Raw genomic sequence first — 26,711 nt, forward strand, 5'->3', positions numbered from 1 at the left:
ACGATCCACATTTATAGACAGAGAAGCTTTGATAATGTATCTGTTTCTTTGTATTATGCTTGCTAACATTGCCAGTGGATAGCAGAAAATTCTAGATGTTGACCCACGCATCTCCTGGGCAAAACTATGTGCCTATTTGTAGAATCCATCTCTCTGTTTTTTTCTTTTGAGAGCTAGCTAAACGTTCACCACTAACGTTAACCGAACTACACCACAATTGTTAAAAGTAGACTTGAAACCAACATCTCTAAAGTGGCTTCAGTTCTTGAAACAGTTTCACTGGTATCTGACTGAATGCTTTGAAAATCAACTCTTGAGAGGGCAGAAAAACACCCTGAAGTCAAATCCCTACTAAAAACATCTTATTTTCAATTCAGGAGACTGATACATCTTTAAGAATTTCTAAAGATGTTGCATGTAAAGCAGAAACAAACTATGCATTCTTTCTAAATACATGTTTTATACTTAATTAACATTGCAATGCATCCAGGTAAGTACTATCACCCCATGACAGATCAGGACAGGTCTATTTAGCCCTGCACTCCGTTCATGTTGGTGCCTAGTAGCAGATTTCTGCAGAAAAACATCAAAACAAGACAAGGATGTGGCAACCCTTCACATTACCTTTCAGACCTTCAGCAGCTTACACTCCAGGGACTTTCTGAACCAGAAAGAGTACTCTGGCATTTGATAGCCCCTAATGTCTTTCTCTCCTAAGATTTCTTTATAAGCCCATTTTAATTTTTGTCAGTTATCATATTTTCTGTCAAAAAACCACTAAGTTTAGCACACAGTATAAAAGCACCCTTTTTTGCTTACTTTGAAGCTGCCATTTACTATTTTCACTTGATGCCTACTTGGAAGGGACAGAATAAACGATCCCCATTTCTCCCTGTTGCAAGTGATTTTTACAGATCTGTCACATCTGCCCTTAATCTTTTTTTTCCCCAGGCTGAAGAGTTCCAGTCTGTTTTATTGGCAATTTATGTTATTTACTGATAATCTCAGGCTTTCTTCCACTGTTGAAATACAAAGTGATGGAAGACTGACAGCTTGTTCTCACTTCCAAGAACATATAGCAAACTTGGGGAAAGTGGCTATTAAAAACCAAAAACCTCCTTACCACTGGGTGGCTTAGGCCGTGGAGGGACGTTTTTCTTCGGTGGTAATGCTGGTGTGTCTGATTTACTTTTGAAAGGGTCATCCGAGAATCCCATTCCTCCAAAAGAGGAGGTGAAGGGATCTGATGCTACTGACTACAAGAGAAAAAAAGAAGAAAAATAAGCACACTGCAGAATATTTGTGGTTTCATGAAAGCTACAAGGCAACTCAAGCAAAAGTATTAGCTTCAAAAAAAAGAAAAAGAGGACAAAGATTTACAGAATTATGGTAGTGATGTGACAGGCTAACGCCCAGCAATAAAAGTGCCGGAATCACACTAATATTCAGAAGTATTTATGCTCTTAAATCACATAAGCACTTCTAGAGCTCCTACTCCTAGACAAAACTTGATGAGAAAAACAAAAGTAAAATACTACTTTTTATTATTTGGCAATGAACGGTCATACTACAATTTAGTCTTCATTCTACGGTAATCAGAACTGTGAAACAAAATCAGCAATTCGGAAAACATCACAGACTGCACAATGGACAGATTTTTTTTCTAAACTCTCCCCAAATCACACATGCCTACATGTCTTCCTTTTCTAAAAGCCAATGGAAAATTCCAAATATATCTTTTAACATCTTTTCCACATTCAGTTGGCTCTTAGGAGTGAAGAGTTCTAATGCTTAAAAAAGGCAAAAAAAAAAAAAAAAAAAAAAAAAAAAAAAAAAAAAGAATAAGCCATGCAGAAATAATCCAAAGCTCAAGCTCTAAGTCAGGCTTTTGCTAAAACTTCTAATCAAAGCAAAAATACCAATATTGGTAAAAACTATTGCCATCTAGTGGAGAAGAAAATTAGACAACAGTAAGAAAAAAAAGAAAATATTGCAGGAAGACTGATTAAGTAAAGTGGTATTATAATCTATTTTATAGTTAACATTTTCCTGTGGTTCCCTGTACTCAGGGAAAGGTTTAAGAACAAGTCAGGATACCATTAAAGATATAGTACCAAGAAGCAGATTCTATAACTTAGAGAAAAGCTGGATACTGAAATATCTCACACAACTACTTTTGCTTATGACAAATAAAAACCAGAAGTTAATTGCTTTGCTCCTCTGATATTTGAAAATGTGTATGGAAAACTGATTATCCTCCTCCTGAATCTACTGATTTTGTTAAGACTTAGTAAAACTTAAAGATCTGCTAGACTTGAGAAAAACAGAACGTGAAAAAGTAGTCAAATTACACTCTCAAAAAAAGTGTTAGTATTTTTGAATAGTTGTTTTCCTTGTAACTTTTACCTTTGACATCTGACTGAAGTCTGCAAATTCCTCACTGCTACTGAAAGCACCACTTCCAAATGGGTCTAGTGTTCCAAATGGATCTGAAACAAGTGTGGAAAAAAACATTTAAAATAAAACCTAAGAATTATGAAGAACCACCTATTGCTAATAAAGTGTAACATAGGGTAGATGACTGAAAAATAACTGTATTTTGCCTTGGCATGCCAATTTAAGAGAGAACTCTGCAAAACAATAGTTTGTCCACCCTCTGGCTTGGGGAAAAAAAAACAGTGGAGTATATGGGGTTTACTCTTCATAATCAGTAAGATCACAGTGAGGATATTTTCCAACCAGTTTACAATACTTGCTCTTTATTTTGAATTTCGATAATTGATTCCTCTTTCATAAGAGATACCCACTTCAGCATAAAATTAATTCCTCTTACCTGGGCCTTTTGAAGAAATACTGGAAGATGTAAAAGGATCACTACTTTCAAAAGGGTCAGGCTGAAAAATAAGAAGAGAGATCTGGTTATTCTGCTGCTGCATTATGCACGTGCCTTCTTACAGCTATCAAAATCCCTTGCTCCAGGACAAATTGGAAAGACCAATAATCTCTAACTTTGGGGAGGTGGAAAGGGACAACACGGAGAGGGGGGGAAAATCCACCTAACTGCATCTTTTATAGGGAATATACAGCATTAGCAGTACTTTTCAGTTCCATTCTAATCACCTTAGTAATATATATGTAATTTCAAGAATAGTATTAATTTCATTTCATCAGTTAGGAAAAAAGTTACTTAGTGATATATTTTAACTTTCAAATAATGAAAGTGCAAACAGTAGAAATTCTGTTATGCGCAGATTTTAAAATTACTGACCTTTGAGGGTAAAGCAGGGGGTTTTGTGAATGGATCTGAGGTAAACGGGTCACTCTTTCCCTGTTTTTTGAAGAAATCCTCAGGGGCAGAAGTACGAAATGGATCACTTTCCTTAAATGGATCACCTCCAAATGGATCTAGAAGGAATATTAAAAGGTAAATAATACTTTGTAAGTAAATCAAGGTAAATAATACTTCAGTAAAGCAACAGCAAATGTGCACAAGGAGCCTTTCTACGCCTGCCTTCATTCTCACTGAAGTATTTTCTCTTGAATAAATAAATAATCATGATAAACTACTAAATACCTCTCTAAACCAGCTTGCAAAAAGTATATGCTTATATTAAGTGACAAGGCTATGGACTTCACCTAATAAAGTCAGATTTGTGTCACTGAACATTCTGATTCTGAATGCACACACAGTCAGAATATTGAATTCCCTCATGCAAATTAAAAATCTGAAGCCAAAGAAACCTTGAAATGGATCTTTGTGTTTGGCTACAAACTGTGGATCTCAGCTATCCTGTCATGAGGAGGGCTATTACCTGCTGGAGCAGGTGGCTGTTCTGCAAAAGGATCATGCTGGAAGGGGTCACCTATGCAGAATAGAAACAAAATTGTTTGTTTTATCCACTATTTTAGCAAGATGATAAAAGTTTGTGAAAGTATCATTTGCTGAACAACTGGTCTTCAAGGTCTTGGTCACTTACTGCCTTTGAAAGGGTCTGCTCCTTTAAATGGATCCGATTTGAAAGGATCTTCTGATTGAAAGGGATCTGTATGGAGTTCCTGTGTGTTGTTGGTAAACATCAAGGCTTTATTCTTAAATGGATCGTCCTAAAAAACAAAGAGGAGAAACCCTACGACAACTTGCCACGATTAAAACGCTCAATTACCCATTCAGCAGACATTCTATGTTACCTAGTTCCAGTTTAGCCATCTTAAAAACGTCTTCCTAAAAAACTTTTAGAGACTATAAGCACAAGAAATTGCTACTGAGAAGTCATAACCAAGATTGTTTCTTGCCAGCTCATCTGTGCACGCTCAGCTCCAAGCAGTGATTTCACACTAGAGCCCTATGTGGCAATATCACTGTGTGGCAGGAAGAGTGGCACGCTCGGTCACAGCACTTTCCCAACACTTTGATGATACAGAGGGTGTTAGTGGAGACCAAGCTACAGCTTTGCCAAATTTCAAAACAAGCTGGAGTGCATAAGCGGCAAACTAAAGCCATGGAACTTTATCACATTCATTTGGTTGTATTTCTGTCTTTCATCTGTTTTGAGTTTCTTTCCCCTCAAATCGGCTCTTGCCACTGTAGCAACCTGCAGCACCTCTGCAACTGAGCTCCCATTAAAATTAAACTCTACTTTCAACTCTAATGTAAAAAATATTTAATACCAACCACCTTACTGATACTGCCTCCTGGTTGAGGAAGACAAAGGATTTCTTTCTGTCCTCCCTTTATAGGGCATACAAGAATTTTCATTAGTGTTTCTCAAAACAGAGATTAAAAAAAGAGGAAGGAGGAATTAAGAAACAGGAAAGGGACACAAAGCTTTAAAGTTTACTATAAACATACGCTGGAGTTTTCTTCCAGTAAGTGATACTTGGATTTCATATGCAAGAGAAACATCCTGGAAATTTCCACTGGAACCTAACATAACGCTAGCCATGCAAGTACAAAAACCAAGCACTCAAGTGAGATTTAAAACCATATCTCAATAGTAGTGTTACTGTTAGTTTGCACTCAACTAATTACCTCTCTTTCTTTTGCCTATATAATTACAGTTTGCTTACATATCTGTATTGCTAAAAGTTACCCAGACAAATCCTTTGTAGCACAAACCCTAACCAAAAGCCTAAAAATCACTTTTTCACAACAATTAAACTCTTTGCCTGGCCTGGCAGCAGAGGCTGTTACACTGCAGGGATCATGGCATTTGCTCATGGCCACTAAACAAGCATCTTAATAATTTCTGATTAGTTACAAACCCAACTATTGCAAAATACATGAAATAACATTGTAAAACTTTTACCATAGCTCCATAATTGCTTCTTTCCGGCTGTGCCAGGCCTTCATTTATGTCTGCTAAATTTGTCAGGCTACCACCGTGAATCCCATTGAGGGCTTCATTGTATTGTTCTATACTCTTATTGACCTCTTGCTGGCTCTCTTGAAGTTGTGAAAGTTTACTTCTTGCCTAAGCAGAAAAAAACATTCGGTATGTTACTCTTTCAATAACTGTCATTCTCACAAATCAGAAGCACGCAGCTATTCCTGAACTGGTTACTCCACATATTCAATATATAGAGAATCTTTTCATCCGAGGTTAACCACAGTTGCAAGACTGTTGCTTTTTTCCAGAGCTAGATTTTTCCCGACTCAAACTGGCAATAAATTTAGTGAGCACAAGTCAAGGAGGCTAATTTTAGTACCAATATTTTTCTTTCCTGCAAAGTCATCTTTTTAGTTCACTTTCTTCAGCTTTTTAGAGGACCCAAAGAAGTGTATACGCTATAATGAGTACCTGATTTATTTCTTCCTGTGTTGATTTTAAAGATTTAATTATTGTTTCAAGCTGCACTTTTCCAGCCTGGATGCTCTGCTCTAGCTGAGTCTCTTCTTGCTGGAGGCGATTGAGCTCTGCTTTTGCTCTGTTAAGATCATCTTCTTGTGATTTTAAATCTGATTCCTGAGATTGAATCTGCATTTTTAGTGAGGAAATCTGAAACAAAAAATTATAAGACGATGCCAAAACCAGAGTGAAATTTGAAATAAAAATAATTTCTAATATTATATGAAACTATCATAAATAATAAAGCTGTAAAGCAAGCTTTCAACATCTAAGGAAGATAAAAAGAACTTCATCTGAAGAACTATATCTTTCTTATTACGTAACATTTGCTTGGTAAAAGCAGGTAAAATAAAAACAATAAGTTATTAATATTCTAAATAACAGAAATACCACACTGATGATCAAGGTAATTAAAAAGAGCTTCTTCAGTGGTTACCTTGCAACTTTTGGAATTTGCCTCCTTTTCCAGCCAAACATTTGCTAGGACCATAATGCTGATTTTAACTCTGATAAAGAGTTAAATTTACCTAATTACATAAGACCTTACTTATTCACTCTCTCACGTGACCTTTAACATTGAATTTCTACCAGAAAATAAAATGTTACTATGAAGGAACGTCTGGAACCTTCTGGTTCAACAGCCCCCTTTCAGTCTATGACCATTATGAAAAGTACTTGGATTAGCAAAATCTCTTCTGGGACCTCTGGAAATTGCTATTCAAGGTAAAAATAAATACATTAAACCATCTTGTTTATGAAACAAATAGAATCTTCTTCAGAAAAAAAAATGTATTACTTCTGAGAATCTCCAGAATTAACGTACACTCACCACCTGTGTTTCTTCCTGGCACTTCTGCCTCACGTCACTCAGCATATCTTTCAGCTTGGCTTTCTGCTGGTCCATTTCATCCAGGCGGTCCTGGGCATCTTGTTTCTGAGCCTCCAGCTCCTGCAAGTTACTTGTCTCCCTATCTAAATCGTTCTGCAGTTCCTGAGGAAAATTCCATGCTTTGCATTAGATTTAGCTGTTGCCCTTACAAGCCACAAAGAACAGGTTGAAAACTCCAACAGTTTCGCTATGTCATACAGACTATTTCATGCATACAAACGCCTTTTTTTTTTTCTCCCCAGAGGGAACTTTTGTAAGGCAAGGTAATGATCAAAACCAATATCCTTTGAACAATGATTTCCCAAATTACACAATTTAAGTCAAGCACTAATGAAAAAAAGTTACAAACTGTTCATATATCGTTATCTACTCATAGCTGCCAGTCTCAGAAGAAAATATCTCTGATGGAGAAGAGGAAAATCAACACCTTTGTGTAAATTAAGGCAAAATCCAATACAGGAAAAAGAGCATTTAGAAGAAAGAGTACTTAATCCTCTGCAAAAGTATTTTAGATTGAAATATATACTAAAAATGATAAATAGCACTTTTACCTGAACTTCATTGGTCTTCTGCCTGATTGATTCTTCCTTTTCTCTAATATCCTGCTCTAGGGAATATTTTTCTCTGTAAGGAAGCAAATGTAAACTTTGATTAAATGGTTAAATACCACACATCAACAACAACAACAATATATATATACACACGCAATTATTTTGGAAGCACAACACAGTCAGAAATGCTAGCCCATTGAGTAGAGTAGATGTCTGTATCCTTTATTTTGACAAATATTATCTGTTCCACAAGCAGTCTTCTGAAATGACCTGGTGGGCACCAGGGCAGCTTTACAAAAGTGGGTACTAATTGCAGAGTATCAAGGGGAGACTTCTCATCAGTTTCAGCTAGTTAAAGCCTATGAATCTAAAGACAACATAGCACCCATAAGTTATAAAGAAACACAAGAAACAGGCACAGCAATATTACATACTGAAATGATTCTTCCACCCTTAACATTCTTTGTTAATAGTCCACAACATTTACCTCTGCAGCTGTGCAATTTCTTGACTAATATCATCAAGTTCCTTCACCCCTGTGAATTCTCCTGATCCAACAGAACTTGAGCTATCCTGTTAAAGAATGAAATAGTCTATTAAAATGCCCAGTGGCAACAGAAGATCTTCCTTTGAAAAGGCTGAGGATAAAGGTGGGACATGACCCACATTTTATGCTTTTGAATAATTCTAGGGGAGACATCAAAATATCACCCCAAAACCAGCCCACATGCCGCAGGATTCTCCCCGTGCGATGTGGAAATTTTCCCTTTTCCCATTTAACTGATGAAATAGCTGAGCATACAGCAGATAAAAGACATGCACAAAGGCAAACAGTAAACTTCAGACAACAACAGAACAAAAATTCAAAACCAAAAACCCCAACCCTGTTAAAGTCAATAGCAAAACTTCCAGGGAATTCAATTTAAATCAAAATGTCATTTTAGTCATCCTGAGCTCTGCCCCAAATTAAAAAAGGCCAATTTCTGCAGTTATGCTTGGTTCCTTCAGAGCTGCAGTTTAAGTCATTTTCACAGTGATTCAGATGTAGGATAGGGAAGACACAAAGGCTCTCCTCCTTTGCCTTTTAGGCAAAGATATTGTCATTAAAGTCACTTTGAGATTATCCTGACAACCACAGGAAGCTTGGCTTTATCCAATATTAAAAAAAAGGCAACCCAATGAAGTGAGTTAAAATGTGCTACTGAAATAGCCAGGATAACACAGCTCACTATTTCACATATATAAGTAGAATATACAGACAAAACTGCATTCTTTAAGACATTACAATTACTCACACGACGCATTTCTGTTAGTGCTGAAATTTCTGTTCCTACAGGGGTCAAGTAACCTGAGAGAGTCTACAGAAAAAGGATATAGGAAAAAGCTTAAGAGGACCCGAGCAAGAGCAACAACAACAATCTATGTAAAGGCTCAAAAGCTTTGTGGTTAAGGAAAGTGAAAATAAACAAAAAAAGACTTAATTTACAGAGAAGATGGGTATATTCACACAGTAGAAGTATACTGGGAGGATTTTAGAAATTCATTGACACAAACTATGAGGAAAGGAACAAAGCAGGGCTCAAGAAAAGGATTAGACAGGCCTATAAACAATATAGGGTATTAAAAGTATATTCCTATCTACTGTGTTGGGTGTTTTAAAAATATGTGTATTCTGAAATATTGAAAAAAAAACTTTGTAGGAGTAGATAGGAAAAAAAGTGGCAATGGTTTAGCATATTATGAAATACAAATATGAAAACTAGTACTCAAAGGTTTGAAAGTATATAAACTCAGTGACTTACCTGTATTGGAGTGTTCCTCTCTGTGGGAGGGATCATATCTGGGGACAACACTTGTGGAGGATCAATCCCTTTACTGACCTTCTGTTGAATGAGATACATTGCTAGTGCAAACTGATCTTTGCTTAGCTTTCCCATCTGCCTTGTGTCTGCCAAAGCCCTGGTAAAAAGAGATTGACACTTATAAACAGTCAAAGACTGAATATTTATCACAGTCTGAAATAAAAGTACACATCATATTGTTTTGGCCTAAGAGTTCGTGTTAGAGTTCTATAATAGCACAATATTTTATTAGACATATTTGGCTGAATAAAGCAGCATTACTCTCTGGAAAAGTATTTATAACATTGGAACTGCAAGAAAACAATCATCGTTCTCAGACTGACCTACATTCCTCTCCCAGGAAAGCAAGGTGAGAATTTACTCCTCCCTGCACTAAAAGAGGAGGAGTTTTTCCCGTATAGTCAGCGTGTCTAATAATACTTCAAAAGGACAAGTAAAAAGACTTCTTGTTTTGTATTATTAGTTTTGAAATCCTGGCTGGATAATCTGATTTCCTATATTGGATGGCTGCAAAAATACAGCTACTACTTAATTCTTACCATATATGTGCTAGGAGGTTCTGGGACAGACCTGAGTGCATAAATATATCCTTCACTTCTTGGCCACTCACAAAGCCATCCATGTCCATGTCTGTTTTTAAGAAAATATCATCGTATCGCACTTTGTCAGACAGTGGTACTACCCAGTTCACAGATGGCTGTAAAACAACGTTTTATATTTCAGTCAAAAGAACATAAACAATCTTTATCAACACAGTGCCTACAACACTCTTCAGAGCTGAAGATGCTGAACATCTTGTACAAGTAAATCAATCAGTTAAGAGGTACTTCCCCTTTTCCCATTAATGGTTAAGATTTTTAGACTGTGAGCAGCAAAAATTCCCAGAAAGCTTTTCTACCTCACAGTCCTTAGGACTGAAATTCACCTTCTAACCTTTAGTTCTTCCAAATCTTACAATCCCCATCCCCTCCATCCAAATTCCCCAACAACACACATTTTTTAAAAGCACTTAGATGAAGACAACAAAAATCTGCCTTTTTTTCCCCCCCGCAGTTTACTGGTATATTGAAAACAACCATCAGCAAACAAGATCTGTACCTGTGCTTGTTTGATGCTGTGCTTGGGAGACAAACTCCCTGTGCTATTCAGACTGTTCACACTACCATGAGAGGGGGTAGAACGTAGGCTATCTTTTGGTGGAGGACTTGCAGGGAGAACAGGAACTGCACCAGGAAATACAGGGGTCTTCTTTCTTTTGGAAGGTGGTATGAGAGAAGGGGGTAATATGGAAGGAACTGGCTCTTTCTCCAGAGCTCTATAAACCAAATGCATTGCCTGCAAAAGCAAAGAGGTCAGCTATAACATCTTAAAGAATCAAACAAAAAGCAACAAGATTGTCCAACATCAGTCATTCCCATGTTCATAAAACGAACATGGTAAGACTGGAGATGTAAGCCAGAGGAGAGGGGGCTTTTCAAGAAATTTCAAAGTGTTTAAACTTCATGACACAGATAAGATTTAGTAGATGATTTTGAAAAAGACTGATTTATAGCTGCATGTGAATGATCTAGGTTAGAACAGCAGGCTGGCAGATAAGGTTGCAAAGCCCTTGAGAGACAATTTTGAGTCACTTGCTCTAGCACATATTCTGTGAATTGAGAATTTAAAGGAACTTACCACAGCAAATTCATCTTTGTCCAGGTGACCATCTTTGTCAATATCACTGAGATCCCAGACCTAGAGCAATTATGAAAAACACAGTGATTTAGAAAATAAGTTACACTTCATATCACTGATCATCATCATATTAGGTATGCTAACAATCCCCAAAGACTCAAAAGAGATTTTTGTGATCATCTTATTAGTTATGTTAGACCGAGTTATACATTTTCTTATGAGACAGACTAGATTAGAGTTTTCTCGCAACATAAACCAAGTATTTTGTGGAAACACTGGTTTTAAACAGATTCTGGATGCAGGTTTCTCATTTCTCCATACGGCAATTGAGGACTCATTAAGATGACTAAAAACATTCAGAAGTATCTTTTGAAGTTCTGCAGAAGGGAATCGAAGCATCTATCACCTTTAGTTGCATCATTTTCAAGTACAGTCAATAGAACTTACAAGAGACTTAGAGGGATGCAAAAGCTAGGGCACTCTAAGATACAATGGCTGAAGGGAGGCATTTCTTTCCTTTAAGCAGATGAAAACAAAATTTCCAGCTCTTAAAATGAAGAGAAAGATAATAAAGCTAATCTACTCTAGGGCCCAAATTACCATTATTATTGTTATTTCTAAGTGGATGACTTCAGAGCCTACTTAATGTTCTTACTTTATGGCATGCACTTCATGTAAAATCTCAGCCAAAACCTGATCTATGTTGATAAGCTACACTTAAATATTTAACATTGCAACTAAGAGCAGTTTAAATAGAGAGCAGACAAATCCAAACAGCATACTTACCCTTCCTAGGATATCAAGAGGTAGCTTTGAATTCATCAGTACTGGTTTTACTTTGTCTCCTGAAAGTAAACCATTTACTGGCAAAAGGCTTTCAAAAATACCATCAAACTTTGCTTTTTCTTCCACCTAGTTGGTAAGAAATAGCCTGAATAAGTAAAAAAGTGTGCCTGTGTGAGTGTTGAAAATGAGATCTTGCAAGAAAGTAAGTCTGGTCAGTACTCATACATACTCATTCTGAATTTCCAAGCTTTCTTGCAAGTAGCATTATGTGGTATTTAAATGTAAAAAACACGGAACTAGATTTAGGACCTTAGTTTCAAGGTTGAAATTATTACAGCTAAGAGAAGGTACTATGCCATATCTGTGTTTCTGCAGCGTTCCAAAAGGGCAAAGCACTCCAATTAAAACCCTGGTAACCAAATTTTAACCAATTCTGACAAACTCTGTAGAGTAAAACCAAACTTTATTCTTTCTAGACACTTTCCTTCCCACCTTATATCGCAACACACAAGCTAAAAGTAATTATAAGTGCTTTTTTATTATTAAATTTCTACCTTTCAGGAAAATGTTTGCATTAGAAAATTACCAAAATACAAATAATACAACGTTACTCTATTCCAATGATATATACCACTGAATACTAATTAGAAAGTATTATGAACTCAATCTGTAAATTAATACTTTGAGATGGATTTAGTGAAATGCTTCACTGTTCTCAGTGGGGTTCCTTTATACAAACATGAAAGTGCCTACTATTAAGACTCTGGAAGAAATCCAGGCAGAAGATTAAAATCCATTGTATCTAAAAAACATTACACTGGGGGTTGCCAGAGGCTTATTTAACACTTATTTAAGTATAAAACTACAGCTCAATACTCTCTATTGTGCGCAAATCTGCTATTGGAAAGGAAGGACTTTTGAAATGAGAAATACAGTTGATACAAAACTCTCTCAATGGGAAAATTACAGACAAGGAAAATATTTACTTTTCAAGAAAGAATGGAATGTGTTATCTTATACACTTACCCTAACAGCCCAGTGAGTCTCTGTTGCAGGGGGTGTCATCAGTAAGGGACTGCTAGTGTCATGCTAAAATTAAAGACAAAGTTTAATATGTACCCAAATTAAAAAAAAAAAAAGTCATATTAATTTGTACTGTTACAGAACTCAGACTGTACAGTGTGTATTGGTTACCTAACCACCCAACCAAGAGATGAGCTAAGCTGCTAGGAGCAGCTTCTGTTGGCAAAGCTGCAGTCCTGCCCTTTATTACATTCTTGTTGATCCAGCCTCAAAATAATTACTTTTCCTTTGCACAGAAATTAGTTCTTAGCATAGTTACACTCAAACCAGCCTGGGAAGGGGCTGAAACACATTGCTAGGAAAAACAGCACCACAGCAGCCTTAAGTGCAGCTGCCTAAGGAGATGTTTGAAAGCAGCCTAAAGTCTCAGAACCAGGACATTTATGATGTAATCATTAATGAAGTCCTAGTTCTCAAATAATAAATACGTATATTTAGGTATATGCTACTTACAAACTTAGGAGGTGGCACAGTCAAGCTCAGATTGCTCAGGTTAACATCATGGCCATTCTGTGCACATGCTACAAGGCGCAATGCGACATAGAAACCCTACAAACAACACAATGCATTCTGTTAGAATAAACAACCATTCTTAATCCTTTAAAAAACAAACCAACACAAAAATCTTCCTATTTGTTTAAATCTCAATGACTATTGATGTATGTAAATCACAGATCCTGATTATTTAAAAAACAAACAAGGGACAGAAAATGACAACCAACAAACTTCTCCAGTAGCCTCACTGAATAACGTTAACTAAATTTTATTGGATTACTAGACATATCTACTTGGGGAAAAAAACCCAAATATTCTTATTCTGTATGTAAAATGGATACACAATACAGATAAAGTTTTCTTGAATCAAGACTAATCTGTCGAAGGTAACGTAACAAGTCTACACGCACATTTTATTTACCTGTTTATCCAAGTACCCTTTACCTTCCGGGTCAGCCAAATCCCATATCTGTAGAGATACAAAATAAAAGCTATTGAAGTTTTAAAATAACTAAACTCACAGCAATTTATAATTTATGACTTGAACCGTTCATTGCAGTCCTCAAGTTATGAAATATGATTTTAAAATTCCTATCGTATAATTATGTGAATAAGTATTAAATTTCAGGAACCATCTGTGACTTTCCACTCAAACATAAAACTAAGCCCCTAGATGGACTCGTGCAAGTATACGTACAATGACTGCAAAACATTATAAAATTCCTTCAACCTACTTTTCCAAGGACAATATCAGAGAGACCAGATTTTTTAAGAAAAAGCGCAGCTTCGCTTGCTCCAACTCTCCCTGTGTATGCTGGATCTACCTGAAAGAGAGGAATTCACCTTCAGCTGAAGCATGTCTGCCACAAAAGCACAAATAGGAAGTGAAACGTGTCTTGCCTATAGGTCAAGGAGATATGCAAGTGGGTGACTACCACCCTGCAGGGAGAATTTACAGAAGTTGGAAGAAAGGAAAGAGGAAATCTTGGGGAAGTGGAAGTTATACTTTATTTTTTTAAAATTCTTTTAAAAACCTACCTGTTTGTAATAAGTTTCATATAATGGATTCCCAGTAGGAAGCTAAAAAAGAAGAGAGATTATGAGCAAGCTAGGAATGAATGGCAGTCATTTAAGGAAGGCCAAAGCAGCACATACTATATGGAACCAACTTTTCAGGTCAAACTTTGTTAAACTCCATCAAAATAATAATAATAATAAAAAAAAAAAAAAACTAAATATCATTGTGCTTGGTTCCACACTAAATGGGTGAAATCTAAGCATGTAAAATATCAACTCCTCCAAAATTCTGGAAGTGGACTACCACCTCTTAAAAGTTCTTGTTCATCAGCATTAGAAATCCTATTTACACTTCTAACTAACAACACTATCCAACAATAAGGTTTTGCAGACCGGCTCCGAATTACTTACCAAGCACTATCACATCCCAATTTAGATACTACTGATATTAAAGGTAAAGTTTTCACAATAACACTGACTTGACTACACCCTGCCTTGTATATATACTTATGGAATATTTTCAGCAGTTACATACACACACATAGAGCTCCCTGGCATAAAAATCTGTCTGCATTTGTGCATGTTTTCACAACTAGTATCTTAGGCTACAGCAGATTATTAAAAACAAACAAGCAAACAAAAACCAGAATGAATTAATTAGCAGATGTCACAAGTCACTGGCAATTTATTGAATTTCAGTTTGGTTTCATCCTTATATAAAAGCAGCACGGTCAAAGGCAGGCACTGTGCTTTGGGCGCTCTGATCCATGAGGGTCCCCTTCCTTCTTCCTGACATTCTGAGCAAATGGAAACCAAGACACCAAAAGAGCCCAAAGTCCCCAAATCCGTCGCCTCAGCTGCCTCCCGTGACTGTCACACAAATTCCAGCTATGCGAAGGTCGTTATCTTCAATCTGTTCTCCAGCCTCAACACCACCAGCAAAAACAAAACAATCCAAACACTCCCTCACATAAACCAACCCCTTACAAAAAGACCTCAAGAACACAAGGAACAGAACTTTCCTGAGAAAGGAATGGAGTTGGAGATCTGATGAGAGAAAATGAAGGCTGATGCAGAGCAGGACACTTAATTTTACATGCTTCTGGGAAGTTTCCAATCAACATGCCACAATTTGAGAAGCTATTCAAAATAATTATCCCCTGTTACTCAAAAGCAAGTGAACGCTGAGCCCTTCCAAGACCAACTGGCTAAAAGACCTTGGCTAAAAAGGTCATGCATTTTCAGAGAGCGGCCTGGATGTATTCTACTTTTACCCACCAAAAAAATAAGTCACTGAATTCTCCAAAATCAGTGAACTCATCACTTTTCTAGAAGTTGGAGAGAAGTTCAGAAGAAGCCATGACCGTGTCTTAAACCTGACTCATCATCTCACTGGCTTGTAGGAGATCCTCACAGATAAGCACTACGTTCCTGTCCAAAGTAGGAAGCACATAATTCAAAAAAAACAAACAGGAGGAGGAGGAAGGACATAGGCTATCCAACTCTGAATAAAATCTACCTCAAAAGAACACGTTTTAGCCAACTATCACCCAACCATATAGCTCTCATTTCTCTGAATGCTCAGAGAAGCTAGCCAAAGACCAACTTCAAGCTCCTCTCATTAATTTGGCCAGTATCCTAGAGCCTGCACAGGCTGCATTCACACCAAGACACAGAGCAAACCACTCCAGCAGCAGTGATGAATGAGCTCATCCCATCAGCACACACTCTTCTCATCTGATATTGTCAGCCATGACATAGAGGCGATTTACCTGACAAAGGTGGCAAAAATCCAGAGCATCGTGCTTAAAAGCTTCCTTTAGAGCAGCCCAAGTGTGCTTGGAGAGCAACGTCTCCAGCACCGCACGCTCCCTGCAGAGCTCAGCAAAGTTGAAGCCTCTCTGACTGATTTACCCACCTGACTGCATCCGCGATGAAGCAGACCAGACAGCACGGGCTCAAGTGATAAAAATAACAAAGCTGCCCACTTACCCTTCACCGCGTGCAGCTACATGACTACCAGGTAACTACCACTACTACTAGTTCTGGTCTCCAGGGCAATTAATAAAGCTGGTTCTTGTGGTCAGCTCGGTTTCATACAACACTTTGGACTGGATTAATTATTTTGACATTTGCCTTGCTGTCCTCATGTTTCACAATTGTCCTTTGGGCACTTTTGACACATCAGAACACGGATGTGAACAACTACTGCAAGAGAAGAACCAAGGTGTCCCACGAGATGACAGCCAGAGGAAGGTCACTGCTGTCCCACAAACATTCACTTGACCTTCATGCTCCTTGCTGAATCCTCCTGAGCAACAAAAGCAGTGACGCTGTCCAAATATCTCTAGCATAACTCTCCATATCCTCCACAGGGTGTAGGTTGAACACACCTGGCACAATGGAAAGACTACTGATAACTTTGTTTTTTGCATATTTGATCACCTTATCAACGGTAAATCAACACTGCTCTTTAACACCAAGGACTGATTTTACATGCTCGCTCTTATGCCTGGCAAGCTTCAACAGAGAGAGCTGAAATCTATTAAATATTTTGCATATTGTGACTTGGACATCTCAATTCCCATGTGTAAAAACAAAACTTTATAAAACAGGAAGAACATAAAAATACATTTATTAAGAACAAATATGATTAATTACCTTCACATGCTTGAATTAAGTATATTTTTCATAGGTGTTAATATATTGATATGAATATTTCTTTATTATATGCTCTGAATGAACATCTTTCAACATTATAGTATATTCAACCTTTCTTGTTCCTTTTAATACCAAGGAATCCTTGGTATTGGTTAAAAAAAAAAAAAAAAGGCGCTCTCATAACAAGAAGATAACTTTGTAGTAAATATGAACTTGAGGCTATTAAAAAAGGAAGCTTGTTCATTTCCAATGAAATTCTGCTTACAGCCCTGACTTGACTTAGGTCACCCCTAACAATTCAATAGAGGAAGAAAATATTTCTCTGGAAAACTACAGTACTTCCAGCGAACTAGTTGGAAAACATGTCAAAATAGTTGATATAACAATAGGAAAATGCCTTTTTCTTCCCCTCAAGATACGTACTGCGTTATATAAGAGAAAATATGACTGGTGTCACAGTTTCTCAAATATCAATTCAAATTTGCGTAACACAGAAGTGTTATTTCCAGTTCCAAAAGTTTGAGACCTATCACGTGGGATTCACTTTTACCGGTCTCGTGCGAGACCGCATGCAGATTTTGCAGGAGTTCCTCAACAATAAAGCCCTTCAAGTCCAAAGTTTATTTTACGTATATACTTTGCACCACAGTACTTAGCTTGGAAATATTTGATATCGGTGGATGTTTTGAGATGTTTCTAGTACCGGTTTAGATAAATGAATGTGTCCAACCAAAAAACTTACTGCTACTGAAAAGGCAAAAGGCAGCGCTCTGGTAAGAGACAGCCAATAGTGTATTACCCAAGCATGACACAATTCCAAAGAAAAGTAACTTTTCAGGGTGTTATGAATGAAAAAAAAATCTATTGCTAAAAGGAAAGGAATACATTGAAATGACTTGGTTTAATCAACCGTTGTTTTGAGCTCCTGGCCAGCCTAGCAACAGCAGGGGGGCCCGTTCAGCTTCGAGGCGCTAGTTTATATTTCCTATAAGAAACCAGTAAATTGGACAGCCCCGCAGCGCTACGGAGGAGGGCAAGCAGCGAGCACGACGCCTGGCGTTCATTTACCGGGGAGGGAAATTAGGGAAAACGCTGGAAGCGCCAGGAGAGCCTCGAGCTGAGCCCTGCGGGTGACCAGCGCCCACGTCCCGGTGGCGGCGCCCCCCGGACCCTCCTTTCCCTCCAGCCGAGCCCTCGCAGCCCCCGCCCGGCAGCCCAGGGCGGCTCGAGCCCCCGCACGCGAGCGGGGAGTCGGCCCCAGGCGGAGAGGGGTCCCCAGGGCCCAGCCCCGCGCCCCGCAGCGCAGCCGGCCCCGGCGCCGCTCCCCGCCGCCCGCCCCCGGCCTCGGGCAGAGGCAGGGCCTGCGCCCCGGCTCCGCGGCGGCCCGCGAGGAGGGGATCCGCGGCGGGAAGGCCCCGCTCTGCCCCCCGCTCCGCCTCAGCGCCGCGGCCGGTGCTCGGGGCCGGGCGCGGCCCGCGCGGGCTCCCCGCGGGGCGGCGGCGGGCGCGGGCCGGTTACCTGCTGGCTGAGGGGGATGAGCGCCGCCATCTTCCTCCCACTGATTCGGGCAGCGGCGGGGCGGGGCGAGCGGCGGCGGCGGGAGGCCGCGCCTGGCGCCGCGGGGCCCGGCCCGCCCCGAGGGGCCCCGGCCGCGGCTCCCTCCGTACCCCGGGACGCGGAGCGGCCCCGCGAGGCGGAGAGCGGCGGCCGCCGCCCCCGGTGCGGGTAGCCGCGGCCGGGGCCCTGTTCGCGGCAGCGGAGGCGGCGCTGCTCCCGCTCCGCAAAGCGCTTCTCGGCCTGGCTGGGGGGAGCTGTGAGGTAAAGGTTACAGCAACGGCCTTCGGTTTCTGTTAAATTTATAGCGTTGTTTCTGTTGAGAAAGAGCGAGCCTAGAACCGCGCAAGAGGGGAGGGGAAAAAAAAAAAAGCATAGAGGAAATGGAATAAAATGCCAGAACAAGACTGAGGTACGAGGTCAGATGAGAATAGACATCTTGTTCATGGTTTTAACACCCCCCTTTTCCCCTCCAGAAAGCTCCCCCCCCCCCCCCCCACTTATCTGTCTATTGAAAAAAATAAGACAGCTTCCAGGCACGATCTGTATTCATTAGATTTCTGAAGGGAAAAACTGAATGCACTTACATGTGTAAGCACAGACTCATGCGTACATAGACCCATATCACTGGGGACATCCTGACAGCAAGAAGGTTCCCTCGGCCGATAAGCAGCAGCAGGAAGCCGAGAGCAGCTGCTGGGGTTTGCGGAAGATCCAGGACTGCAGGAATCCTTGAAACTCTGACAAGTGCAGGCCAGTCGCTAGAGAGGCTTAGCCGAGCTCCTCGCTACCTTAGGTGGAGGTGTGCGAAGGGTGTTTCGCAACATATTTGACATGCTGAATCATTTAGAAATTTAAAAACTTGTTTTTATATTTCCTCAAGAAAAATGAGAACGAAGTTGATATTTGATAACCAAACTACGGAAGTGTAAGACTGTTGAGAAAGCCTAGTGTGTTACTATACGTGCTCTTAATATATCTTAACATTGTTGAAGTATATTTAATAAAAAAAAAAAGCCTTTACTACAGAGAATTTAACACTACCTTATGGTAATTTTATTGAACAAATGAAATTGTTCATGAAATCCCTACTTTTATTTATATCCTGTGTTAATACAGTTTTATCAGTGTAGATTTCAACCAGTCATTAACAAAACATCAAAATCTTTATAATATAGATTTCAAAGTGAAAAATGCCTGTGAACAGCATTAAAGCTCTTCTTTCTTCATAGCTTTCCTCACTGATCTCTCTCTTCTATGCTCTTTCTCTCTCTCTTTTTTTTTCTTAATATTTTCCTGGAAGTATTTTTCTTCTGTGGTCCTGTCTCTCTGCTGCTCTTCCTCACTCTGCCTTATGCTCATTTCCTTTTCAGGACCCTAATATTAAGATCATATTGGTGCAACTCCAATATAAAAATATAACCTTGATAAAATTGGATGGCGAGTTTTTTAAATCTGGTAATAAAGAACGAAAACGGACACATCCATTTCACACGTTACCTTTGTTTCGCCCCAAGTTTCATCTCCAAAGTCTTCTGCATATTCTTCATCATCGGTTATCAGAAAGTTGTCAAAAATGGTTCCAGCTCTCACCTTTGAGAAAGGGGGAGTCAAAATAAAAAAATCAAAACAAGAAAACAGAGGCATTTCAGCGGTTTTAATCTAATCTTTCACATATTTGTATTATATTAATATATATTAATCACATCAAGAACCCTTCAGTTGCACATTTGCTGAGAAATACTTTATTTTTGAGAAGTATTTGCAAAAAATCTAAAGAAGTTAAGGCACTGTACCACTCTAAGAAGTCAGAAGTCTGATCACTGACTATTAAGGAAGCTTGAGGTACTGGAGGAAAAGATCCAAGGCCCATCCAGAGGACAGTTGTCTCCTTGTCATTTTTGCAGCCATCAACAGCTTGAGACCCAGTTAAACACTTCAAGTGCATTTAAATAACAGCAAATGAAAAAGCATAGGTCACCAGCTAAGATCCCAAAACAACAGATATTATCTATATGCAATGGGTAAACAGCCTGTTGTCTACTCAATGAAAAGTTCTTCGTTTGCTATTGCTTGCAAAAAGGCGACTGACCTGCCAGATATCTAGTCCAATGATGCTAATATTTTCATAGCTGTAGATACTGAAGTCTGGCGAATAATTTGGATTGTCAATCTGTGGATGGGGCCAAACTCCTCTATAATTTGGATTATCAATCTGCCTTGGTTTCCATTCACCCTACGATAAACCACGTTTTGAACACAATCAGGCAAAAAACAGTTACTTTAAAGGCCACCCATAATTAAAATTATTTATACTCTGTATAGAGGATTCTTGACCATAGGACAATGCCATTCTCCATTCACAGAATCATCCCAGTCTTCAGGTTTTTGAGCACTAGTGTCCATAATGTATTCAGGTTCATCCCAGTCCTGAAAAAAGGGGGAGTAAGAAAGCAAAACGAAGAGCACAGTTAAGCTATTCTTGAACTGTGGCACCGAACGTGAATTTAGCAACAATGAAGTAACCCAGTAATAAAGAGTAAGAGGAGATGCAAGAAAATAAGTTACCGCAGGTTTGACATCATCTGGATCATCAATTTGGACTCGATCATCCCAATCAAGGGGTTTCTTCACTCTTGGATCATTTATTTTCCTTGGTTGCAAAAAATCTAAATCATCTTCTAGATTGCCTGACGCAACCATTTCATTATCAATTTTTACTTTGTAAGTCTGATCTGGCTTTATAATCAAAGTGTACAAATGTGTATATCCATCCACCTGGGTTTTAAAGAAAGGAAGTAAAATGTTCAAGGTTCTTGAAATACATAATTCTGATGCAAGGCTGTTCATAAGAGCTATAATACCAGTCTACAATGGATTTACATTTACCTTGCATCTTATTAGTTTTTTGATTGGATGCGGTTTATTCTTGTAATTTAAAATAACATGGACTTTCTTTGTCTCAGATCCACAAATATCTGGCCCTACAAAGAGATTACATGCTTTGTATCTTAACTTCTTTCTACAAAGAGACATTACTTACTTTCTTCCTTCTAATACTACTGGACAAATTTTCATTTTGAGATGCATATTTATGACTTTCTCAAATGGAAAGCTACATATGTAGTATGCAGAATGCAGCCATAAAACGATGGTTGTATTTTAATGAGGCAGAAGTAACTGAACTCACCAAACATGATGTAATATTGTGAGTCTGCACTGAGGTTCTTCTGATCCAAGTTTGAGGAAAAAATTTTAACGTATCCCCCACCACAGTCTATCTTCTGCTCATGTTTCACAGTGTACTGAATGACCAGAGTCTTCCCTTTGTTACTAAATGGTTTAAATCTTGAGGAGATAGCATAAAACTTAGAATTTTCAGTAGTCTGCAGACCTGTAAAGATATTAGTTGCAAAGGAAGACTTAAATTCTCTCCATTCGCAAGAGAAACGTTTTCATTGCCAGGCAGGGGAAACCTCAAGTTGCTCCCAAAGCTCCCACAGTCCACAGACCTTTATCTCGCACTGGATCTCCATAAAACTTCCCAGCTGTGAGTTTAAACTTCCCTAGGTCTGGCTTGTGCTCAGAATTCATCCACCTCTTGTGCCAGTTGGCTGTCCCGCAAAGCCGTTGCCACAAGGGAACACAAGAGTTTGGTCAGCGCTGGCCCGCAGGCGGGATAAACCATCACCCTTTAACACCCAGCACCAGCTGCAGCCCCGCCGCCCTTTTCCTCACACCCACAACCTCCGTCCAGAAACTGCTCCTGGAAATACACCGCGGCCCCGGCAGGCCCGAGCGCAGCCCCGAGGAGCAGGAGCAGCTGCAGAGCTTCACAAGCCCGGGCGGCCCCGCAGCCCCTTCGCGGCGCAGCTGCCATCGCCTCAGACACCAACGGCCGCTCGCGCCTTCGCGGCCCCACCCTGCCCGCGCCCCGCGCCGATTGGCCCGCGTGCTCACACGGTTGGTGAGGCGGGATTCGATTGGCCGAGCGCCCAAAAGGGGAGGAGCAAACCGCCACGTGGCCGCGCTCCGGGGAGCACGCTGGGATTTGTAGTCGGCGCGATGACGCGCCGCCTTGCGATTGGTCGGTTGCGCCCAAGGACAGGCCGGCTCGCAGCGGGCGGGTTGTGCGGAGCCAATGAGCGGGCGGGATGTTGGGGAGTGGCGGTCTCCGGGATACGGCGCGGCTGCCGCGCCGGGGGCCCGAGGGGAGCCGTGTGGCGCGGGCCGCCATGGCCGCGCTCACTCGGGCGCGCGGGGCGGGAGCGCCCTCGCCTCGCACCCTCCTCCCGCAGGGGCCCGGCGATGCTCTCCGAGCTAGAACCTCCGCCGTCGGGCGCGGCGGCCTCCTCCGCTCCTTGAGCGACCTGTCTGCGGATGACTCGGAGCTGGAGGCAGCTGGGAAGCCGCCGCCGCGCCGGTTTCTCAAGGCGGGCGGCGAGAGCGCCCCGGCAGGCGGGTGGAAGCAGCCGCCGGGAAGCGCCGGGCACCGCGCACAGCCCGCCCTGGGTAGCGTCTCCCGCGCGCGCTCGAGCTCCGCGCTGAAGAAGGTGGCGCAGCTGGAAAGCAGGATCATGGGCCGAAAAAAGCAGCTGGACTCGCGAAACAGCGGCTGGGGCCAGAACCCCTCAGATGAGGCCGTCTCCTCTGCTTCCAGCCGCGAGCACAGTGCAGGGGGCGGCAGGTATCGGAAGAATTGTGCCCGTGGAAACGGGGCCTTCGGGGATGCACGTCCTAAGGAAGCTGGAAATACCCGAAACCCCCCCAGTGATGGTGCAGTTAAACAGCAGCTTGGTCTGGATAGTGATGAAGAGGAAACGAAAGAGCTGATGAAGAGCTCTTGGCAGTTTTCCAGTAGAAATCAGAATAGGAGGGTGCCTGTAAATTATTCTAAACAGGGAAAGGTAAATGGACCTGGATTGTATATTTTTATTTACACTTTTATGGAATAGTCTTAAACTAGTAAGTCACTTTTCATATAGATAGTGCCAGAAACTAATTTTTAATTGTCCATTTGTAGATGTTAGTGGGTTGGCTTCAGCTTACATTTTTAATTTATTAGGGTTTACCCTTTGTAACTTGTCTTTGCTTTTAGTGATCTACATACGCAAATAACACATTAATTTCCTTTTCATGCTCTTTGAAAGACTGAGACTACAGTTTCGTCAAGAATGGCTCTTGCATCTCAGAAAGAAACGTCCTTGTCAAAGACATCTAAAGCACCTTCATTTCACAGCAAAGACTTGGAGAAAAGCATTTTTCTTGACGTTAATTCACTAACACCTTCACCAACCAACAGAAGCCTGTCAGTATTACATAATGTGAGATCTCAATCACTGGCTCCTTCCATGGAGGACAATGTTGTAAGGAGTGTTCTGCCCGGAACAGGCGACGTCAAGCGGAGCCACGTATCACTTGGAAGTGACAGAACTGAAATCAAGTCATTAGACGAGTTATTTTCAGACGCAGCGGAGGCAGAAGATTCAGCTAGCGAAAGCTCAAATGGTAACTCTTAATTCTGTAAATATCTTAAACACCCGCAGTGAAAGGATTCTCTTGAACTTGGTTAATGGGTCCAGCTACAGGCAAAGCTGGACACTTTGCAAGAGCTGTTGCTAAGATTAAAGAGAGGTTGACTCTTGCTTTTTAGTATACTGCACTAGGTTGAAGCTGGGAATGTAGTACTGATCTTTTGGGTTGTTTTTTTGTTCCCTTTGTATGGTGTATGGTATCTTCTGTGCTGTGATGTCTAGGTGACAACTTGTCATTCAATTGCAGACTTCAGAGTGAATATACTGAGCCTCGATGACTTGGCATCAGATATCCCCAAAGAGACACCAGAATTAAAACAGAAAGTAAGTAGAAATTCCCTCATAGCTCATATTTCCTTTCTGCGTTTGCTTGGTGTGCAGTGGATATTCTAAAATAACTGTTGTATTCATAGAACACACTAAAGCAGCATTTTTATTTCCTAATAAAGCAGTAGCTATACTACAGCACAGATCAAGAATAATGGAGGCATATTCAAGTTTATAGTTGTTTCTTCTAATGTTTCTTTTCCATTTCTCAAAAAATTCTTTCATTTTACAGGGGACAGGCTTTCAAAATATCCAGAAGTCAAACAGGGATCCCCCAAAAGTTGCTTTCCATGTGAAAAATGATCCAACCTCCATTAACATGACAAGTGCAATAGCTGGTATGAATGATGCAGCTGAAGGGGATGTTGAAAAAAATGTGACTGAAACTGAAATCTCTGAGCATTTAAGTGAAGTTTCTGCAGGCTTCCCTAGACACAGACAAAATGATAATGACAGAACTGTTAATTCAGAATATTCTGAAGACTTTGAAAAGACCTCGTCTGTAACAGACAGTGAATTTGCATCCGAGATCTCCGAGGAACACTCGGACAGGCGCACACGGTCTGGAAAAGACCCCTCGTCAGCATCGTCACCTTCGCTGCCCAGAGAGCGGCGCGACCAGGCACCCAGAGCGACCGTCAGGGAAACTGCAGTTCAGACCCTTGATTCTCCGTTTACCTATTACTGGCCACAAAGTAAGTCCGTGTTATATCAAGGTGATCTTCCCCTGCAGAGGTGTTCTTGCATTGTAGCTAGTTTTTGGAGAGTGCTGTGGTCTAATTGGCAAGACGCAGACAAGACCTTTAGATACTTCTGAGGGGTAACTCTTGTGCTACCCTCTTTCTTTTAAAAGGAAGAGTCACTTCCCACTGTACTCAAGACAAAAGGAAATTAGGTGTGCTTGAAAAGAATGGCCTAGAACCCTTATTTCCATTCTGCTTAGTGTTGAATGATGCCTCTCAAAAAAAAAAACGTGGAGACCACAGCACAATTTCAGCATCAGCCAGCTGCCAGGTCCCTATTTGGGGCTCTACTGCTTTTCTACAGGAATCCCCCAAAACACTTCTGGTCATCTGAGCCCTCTTCACCTCCAAACACAGCAATTCTAATTTTATTCTCTATACAGCAAGCAATTCTGCAGTGCTTGGCCCACCTGTAGGGAACAGCTACGTCGATCCAGTACCTATTGCCAGTCACGTCATCAGCATGGATACAGTAGAAGGTACTGAAAAACCCATTTCTTAATATTCTATTAAACTTTCATGCATTTAACTCATGCTCAGATTGTTTAAAACTTAGGGCCTGGCTTCTGTTTTATCACTCATGTGCATGCTTTGCCTTCCTTGCAGCCCTGACAGCGTACAGCCCATCAGTTCTTGTTTTAAATGATATGTTAAAACAGCACTTGCTGCTGACTCAGCAGTTCATAGAGAACATCCACCAGCTTCACGGATCCCTCGTGGCTTCCTTGGAGAGGGAGCAGTTCCACTATCACACCCTGCAAGAAGCTAAAGAGGTATTTATGCTAGACTTGAAAGTAGCCTTGCATGAGCATCTGTTGCTTTCCAAACACTCCAAGAGTTGCTGCAAACATTATTTTCTTAGAGAATTAATATTAAATAAATTAATATTATTAAATTGCCTATTGAAGATATTTATTAAATTTATTATTAAATTGCTCCAGAGAAGATGCTATATTGCTTGTGCTCAAGACTGAGCTGGATTCACTGTATGCTCAAATTTGCTTTTTCTGAGGTACCATCTAGCAGTTCACAAATGAGCAAGGATCTTCCTAACGCTGTAACACTGGTATAACAGTATCATTTTCTGTTGCTAGGATGTAAAAGTGCACGTGTCTCCATATAAAGATGTATTATTTACCAAATAGTGAAAATTACTTACTATTAATGCTGCAGAAAATTAATCTACGTTATTTACTAAATACTACAGAATACTACAGAATATTTATCTACACAATAGATTTGCATTAATTAACTTTGCTTTCTTGCAGTACATCAAGAATCACAAATCCCCACCTTTAACACTTGAGCAAGCACTCCAAGAACTTGAGAAAGGGCAGGAGCAGAAACTGCTTTGACTCTTGCTTTGTAAATGTTAACTAGAATTTACATTTACAAACCTCCAGGTGCAACAAGAAGCCCTTTCAAACTGTACAGATAAAAACATGTAAAAATGTACTGTAAGCATGTATAGTAATTGTTCTGTATTTTTCTATCCTTAATTTATTTTCTTACATGTAAATTTTAACTAATGTGCACCATACAGAGATAGCCAAGAGACTTCCCACAAATTAAGTCACTGTTCAGCAATAAACAGACCAAGAAAACATTTCCCTAAAGGAGCTGGGCAAGTCATCCTGGTTTACATGTTTATCATGGTAAAAATGTAAACTTGTACTATGCTGATGA

At 40.3% G+C, this 26,711-nt stretch overlaps 3 protein-coding genes across 4 annotated transcripts in view; 1 reads left to right on the forward strand and 2 right to left on the reverse strand.

The window, feature by feature from the left end:
* Nucleotides 1-18,440, reverse strand: part of EPS15L1 (epidermal growth factor receptor pathway substrate 15 like 1) — a 33,910-nt gene extending 15,470 nt beyond the window's left edge. Inside the window, exons 1-23 of one of the 2 annotated variants that reach the window (XM_088527120.1) lie at nt 18,386-18,440; nt 14,224-14,269; nt 13,924-14,009; nt 13,611-13,658; nt 13,148-13,243; nt 12,638-12,700; nt 11,612-11,737; nt 10,826-10,885; nt 10,247-10,483; nt 9,688-9,845; nt 9,089-9,245; nt 8,582-8,644; nt 7,774-7,859; nt 7,287-7,359; nt 6,676-6,837; nt 5,799-5,996; nt 5,307-5,471; nt 3,978-4,104; nt 3,813-3,863; nt 3,269-3,405; nt 2,834-2,894; nt 2,407-2,489; nt 1,124-1,256 (exon numbers count right to left, since the gene is read on the reverse strand). In XM_088527120.1, coding sequence (XP_088383246.1) covers nt 1,124-1,256; nt 2,407-2,489; nt 2,834-2,894; nt 3,269-3,405; nt 3,813-3,863; nt 3,978-4,104; nt 5,307-5,471; nt 5,799-5,996; nt 6,676-6,837; nt 7,287-7,359; nt 7,774-7,859; nt 8,582-8,644; nt 9,089-9,245; nt 9,688-9,845; nt 10,247-10,483; nt 10,826-10,885; nt 11,612-11,737; nt 12,638-12,700; nt 13,148-13,243; nt 13,611-13,658; nt 13,924-14,009; nt 14,224-14,269; nt 18,386-18,415 — 2,446 coding nt within the window. In that variant the 5' untranslated portion in view covers nt 18,416-18,440. The remainder of the gene's footprint in view (nt 1-1,123; nt 1,257-2,406; nt 2,490-2,833; nt 2,895-3,268; nt 3,406-3,812; nt 3,864-3,977; nt 4,105-5,306; nt 5,472-5,798; nt 5,997-6,675; nt 6,838-7,286; nt 7,360-7,773; nt 7,860-8,581; nt 8,645-9,088; nt 9,246-9,687; nt 9,846-10,246; nt 10,484-10,825; nt 10,886-11,611; nt 11,738-12,637; nt 12,701-13,147; nt 13,244-13,610; nt 13,659-13,923; nt 14,010-14,223; nt 14,270-18,385) is intronic. The other variant, XM_088527121.1, reaches the window with a different exon arrangement.
* A 1,190-nt stretch (nt 18,441-19,630) lies between these two features.
* CALR3 (calreticulin 3) lies at nt 19,631-22,301 on the reverse strand. Its single transcript, XM_010220080.2, has 9 exons — nt 22,169-22,301; nt 21,934-22,035; nt 21,612-21,815; nt 21,311-21,405; nt 20,990-21,199; nt 20,738-20,851; nt 20,514-20,657; nt 19,922-20,014; nt 19,631-19,798 (listed from the first exon to the last, which is right to left on the reverse strand). Exons 1-9 carry the CDS (start codon nt 22,299-22,301, stop codon nt 19,631-19,633), a joined length of 1,263 nt encoding a protein of 420 aa, XP_010218382.2.
* Nucleotides 22,302-22,656: 355 nt separating this feature from the next.
* On the forward strand, nt 22,657-26,476 carry CUNH19orf44 (chromosome unknown C19orf44 homolog). Its single transcript, XM_088527166.1, has 7 exons — nt 22,657-23,328; nt 23,572-23,929; nt 24,203-24,279; nt 24,515-24,977; nt 25,409-25,504; nt 25,632-25,798; nt 26,294-26,476. The coding sequence occupies exons 1-7, from the start codon at nt 22,657-22,659 to the stop codon at nt 26,378-26,380; spliced, it is 1,920 nt and encodes a 639-aa protein (XP_088383292.1). The 3' UTR covers nt 26,381-26,476.
* The last annotated feature ends 235 nt before the right edge of the window (nt 26,477-26,711 follow it).

Source organism: Tinamus guttatus, unplaced genomic scaffold (assembly GCF_059628265.1).
Source record: "Tinamus guttatus ecotype Peru unplaced genomic scaffold, ASM5962826v1 Tinamus_guttatus_pri_ptg000261l, whole genome shotgun sequence".
NCBI classification, from domain to species: Eukaryota; Metazoa; Chordata; class Aves; order Tinamiformes; family Tinamidae; genus Tinamus; species Tinamus guttatus.

Bases quoted from the DNA above. Each gene is read 5' to 3' on its own strand.
- CALR3 (XM_010220080.2), bottom strand. From the start codon at position 22,301: ATGGCAGCTGCGCCGCGAAGGGGCTGCGGGGCCGCCCGGGCTTGTGAA. The intron at 21,406-21,611 runs GTGAGTTCAGTT...ATCTCTTTGTAG, and splicing joins ACAATATTACATCATGTTTG to GGCCAGATATTTGTGGATCT. The intron at 20,658-20,737 runs GTATAAATAATT...GGTTTATCGTAG, and splicing joins TCAAGAATCCTCTATACAGA to GGTGAATGGAAACCAAGGCA.
- CUNH19orf44 (XM_088527166.1), top strand. From the start codon at position 22,657: ATGGCCGCGCTCACTCGGGCGCGCGGGGCGGGAGCGCCCTCGCCTCGC. The intron at 23,329-23,571 runs GTAAATGGACCT...GCTCTTTGAAAG, and splicing joins ATTATTCTAAACAGGGAAAG to ACTGAGACTACAGTTTCGTC. The intron at 25,799-26,293 runs GTATTTATGCTA...GCTTTCTTGCAG, and splicing joins CCCTGCAAGAAGCTAAAGAG to TACATCAAGAATCACAAATC.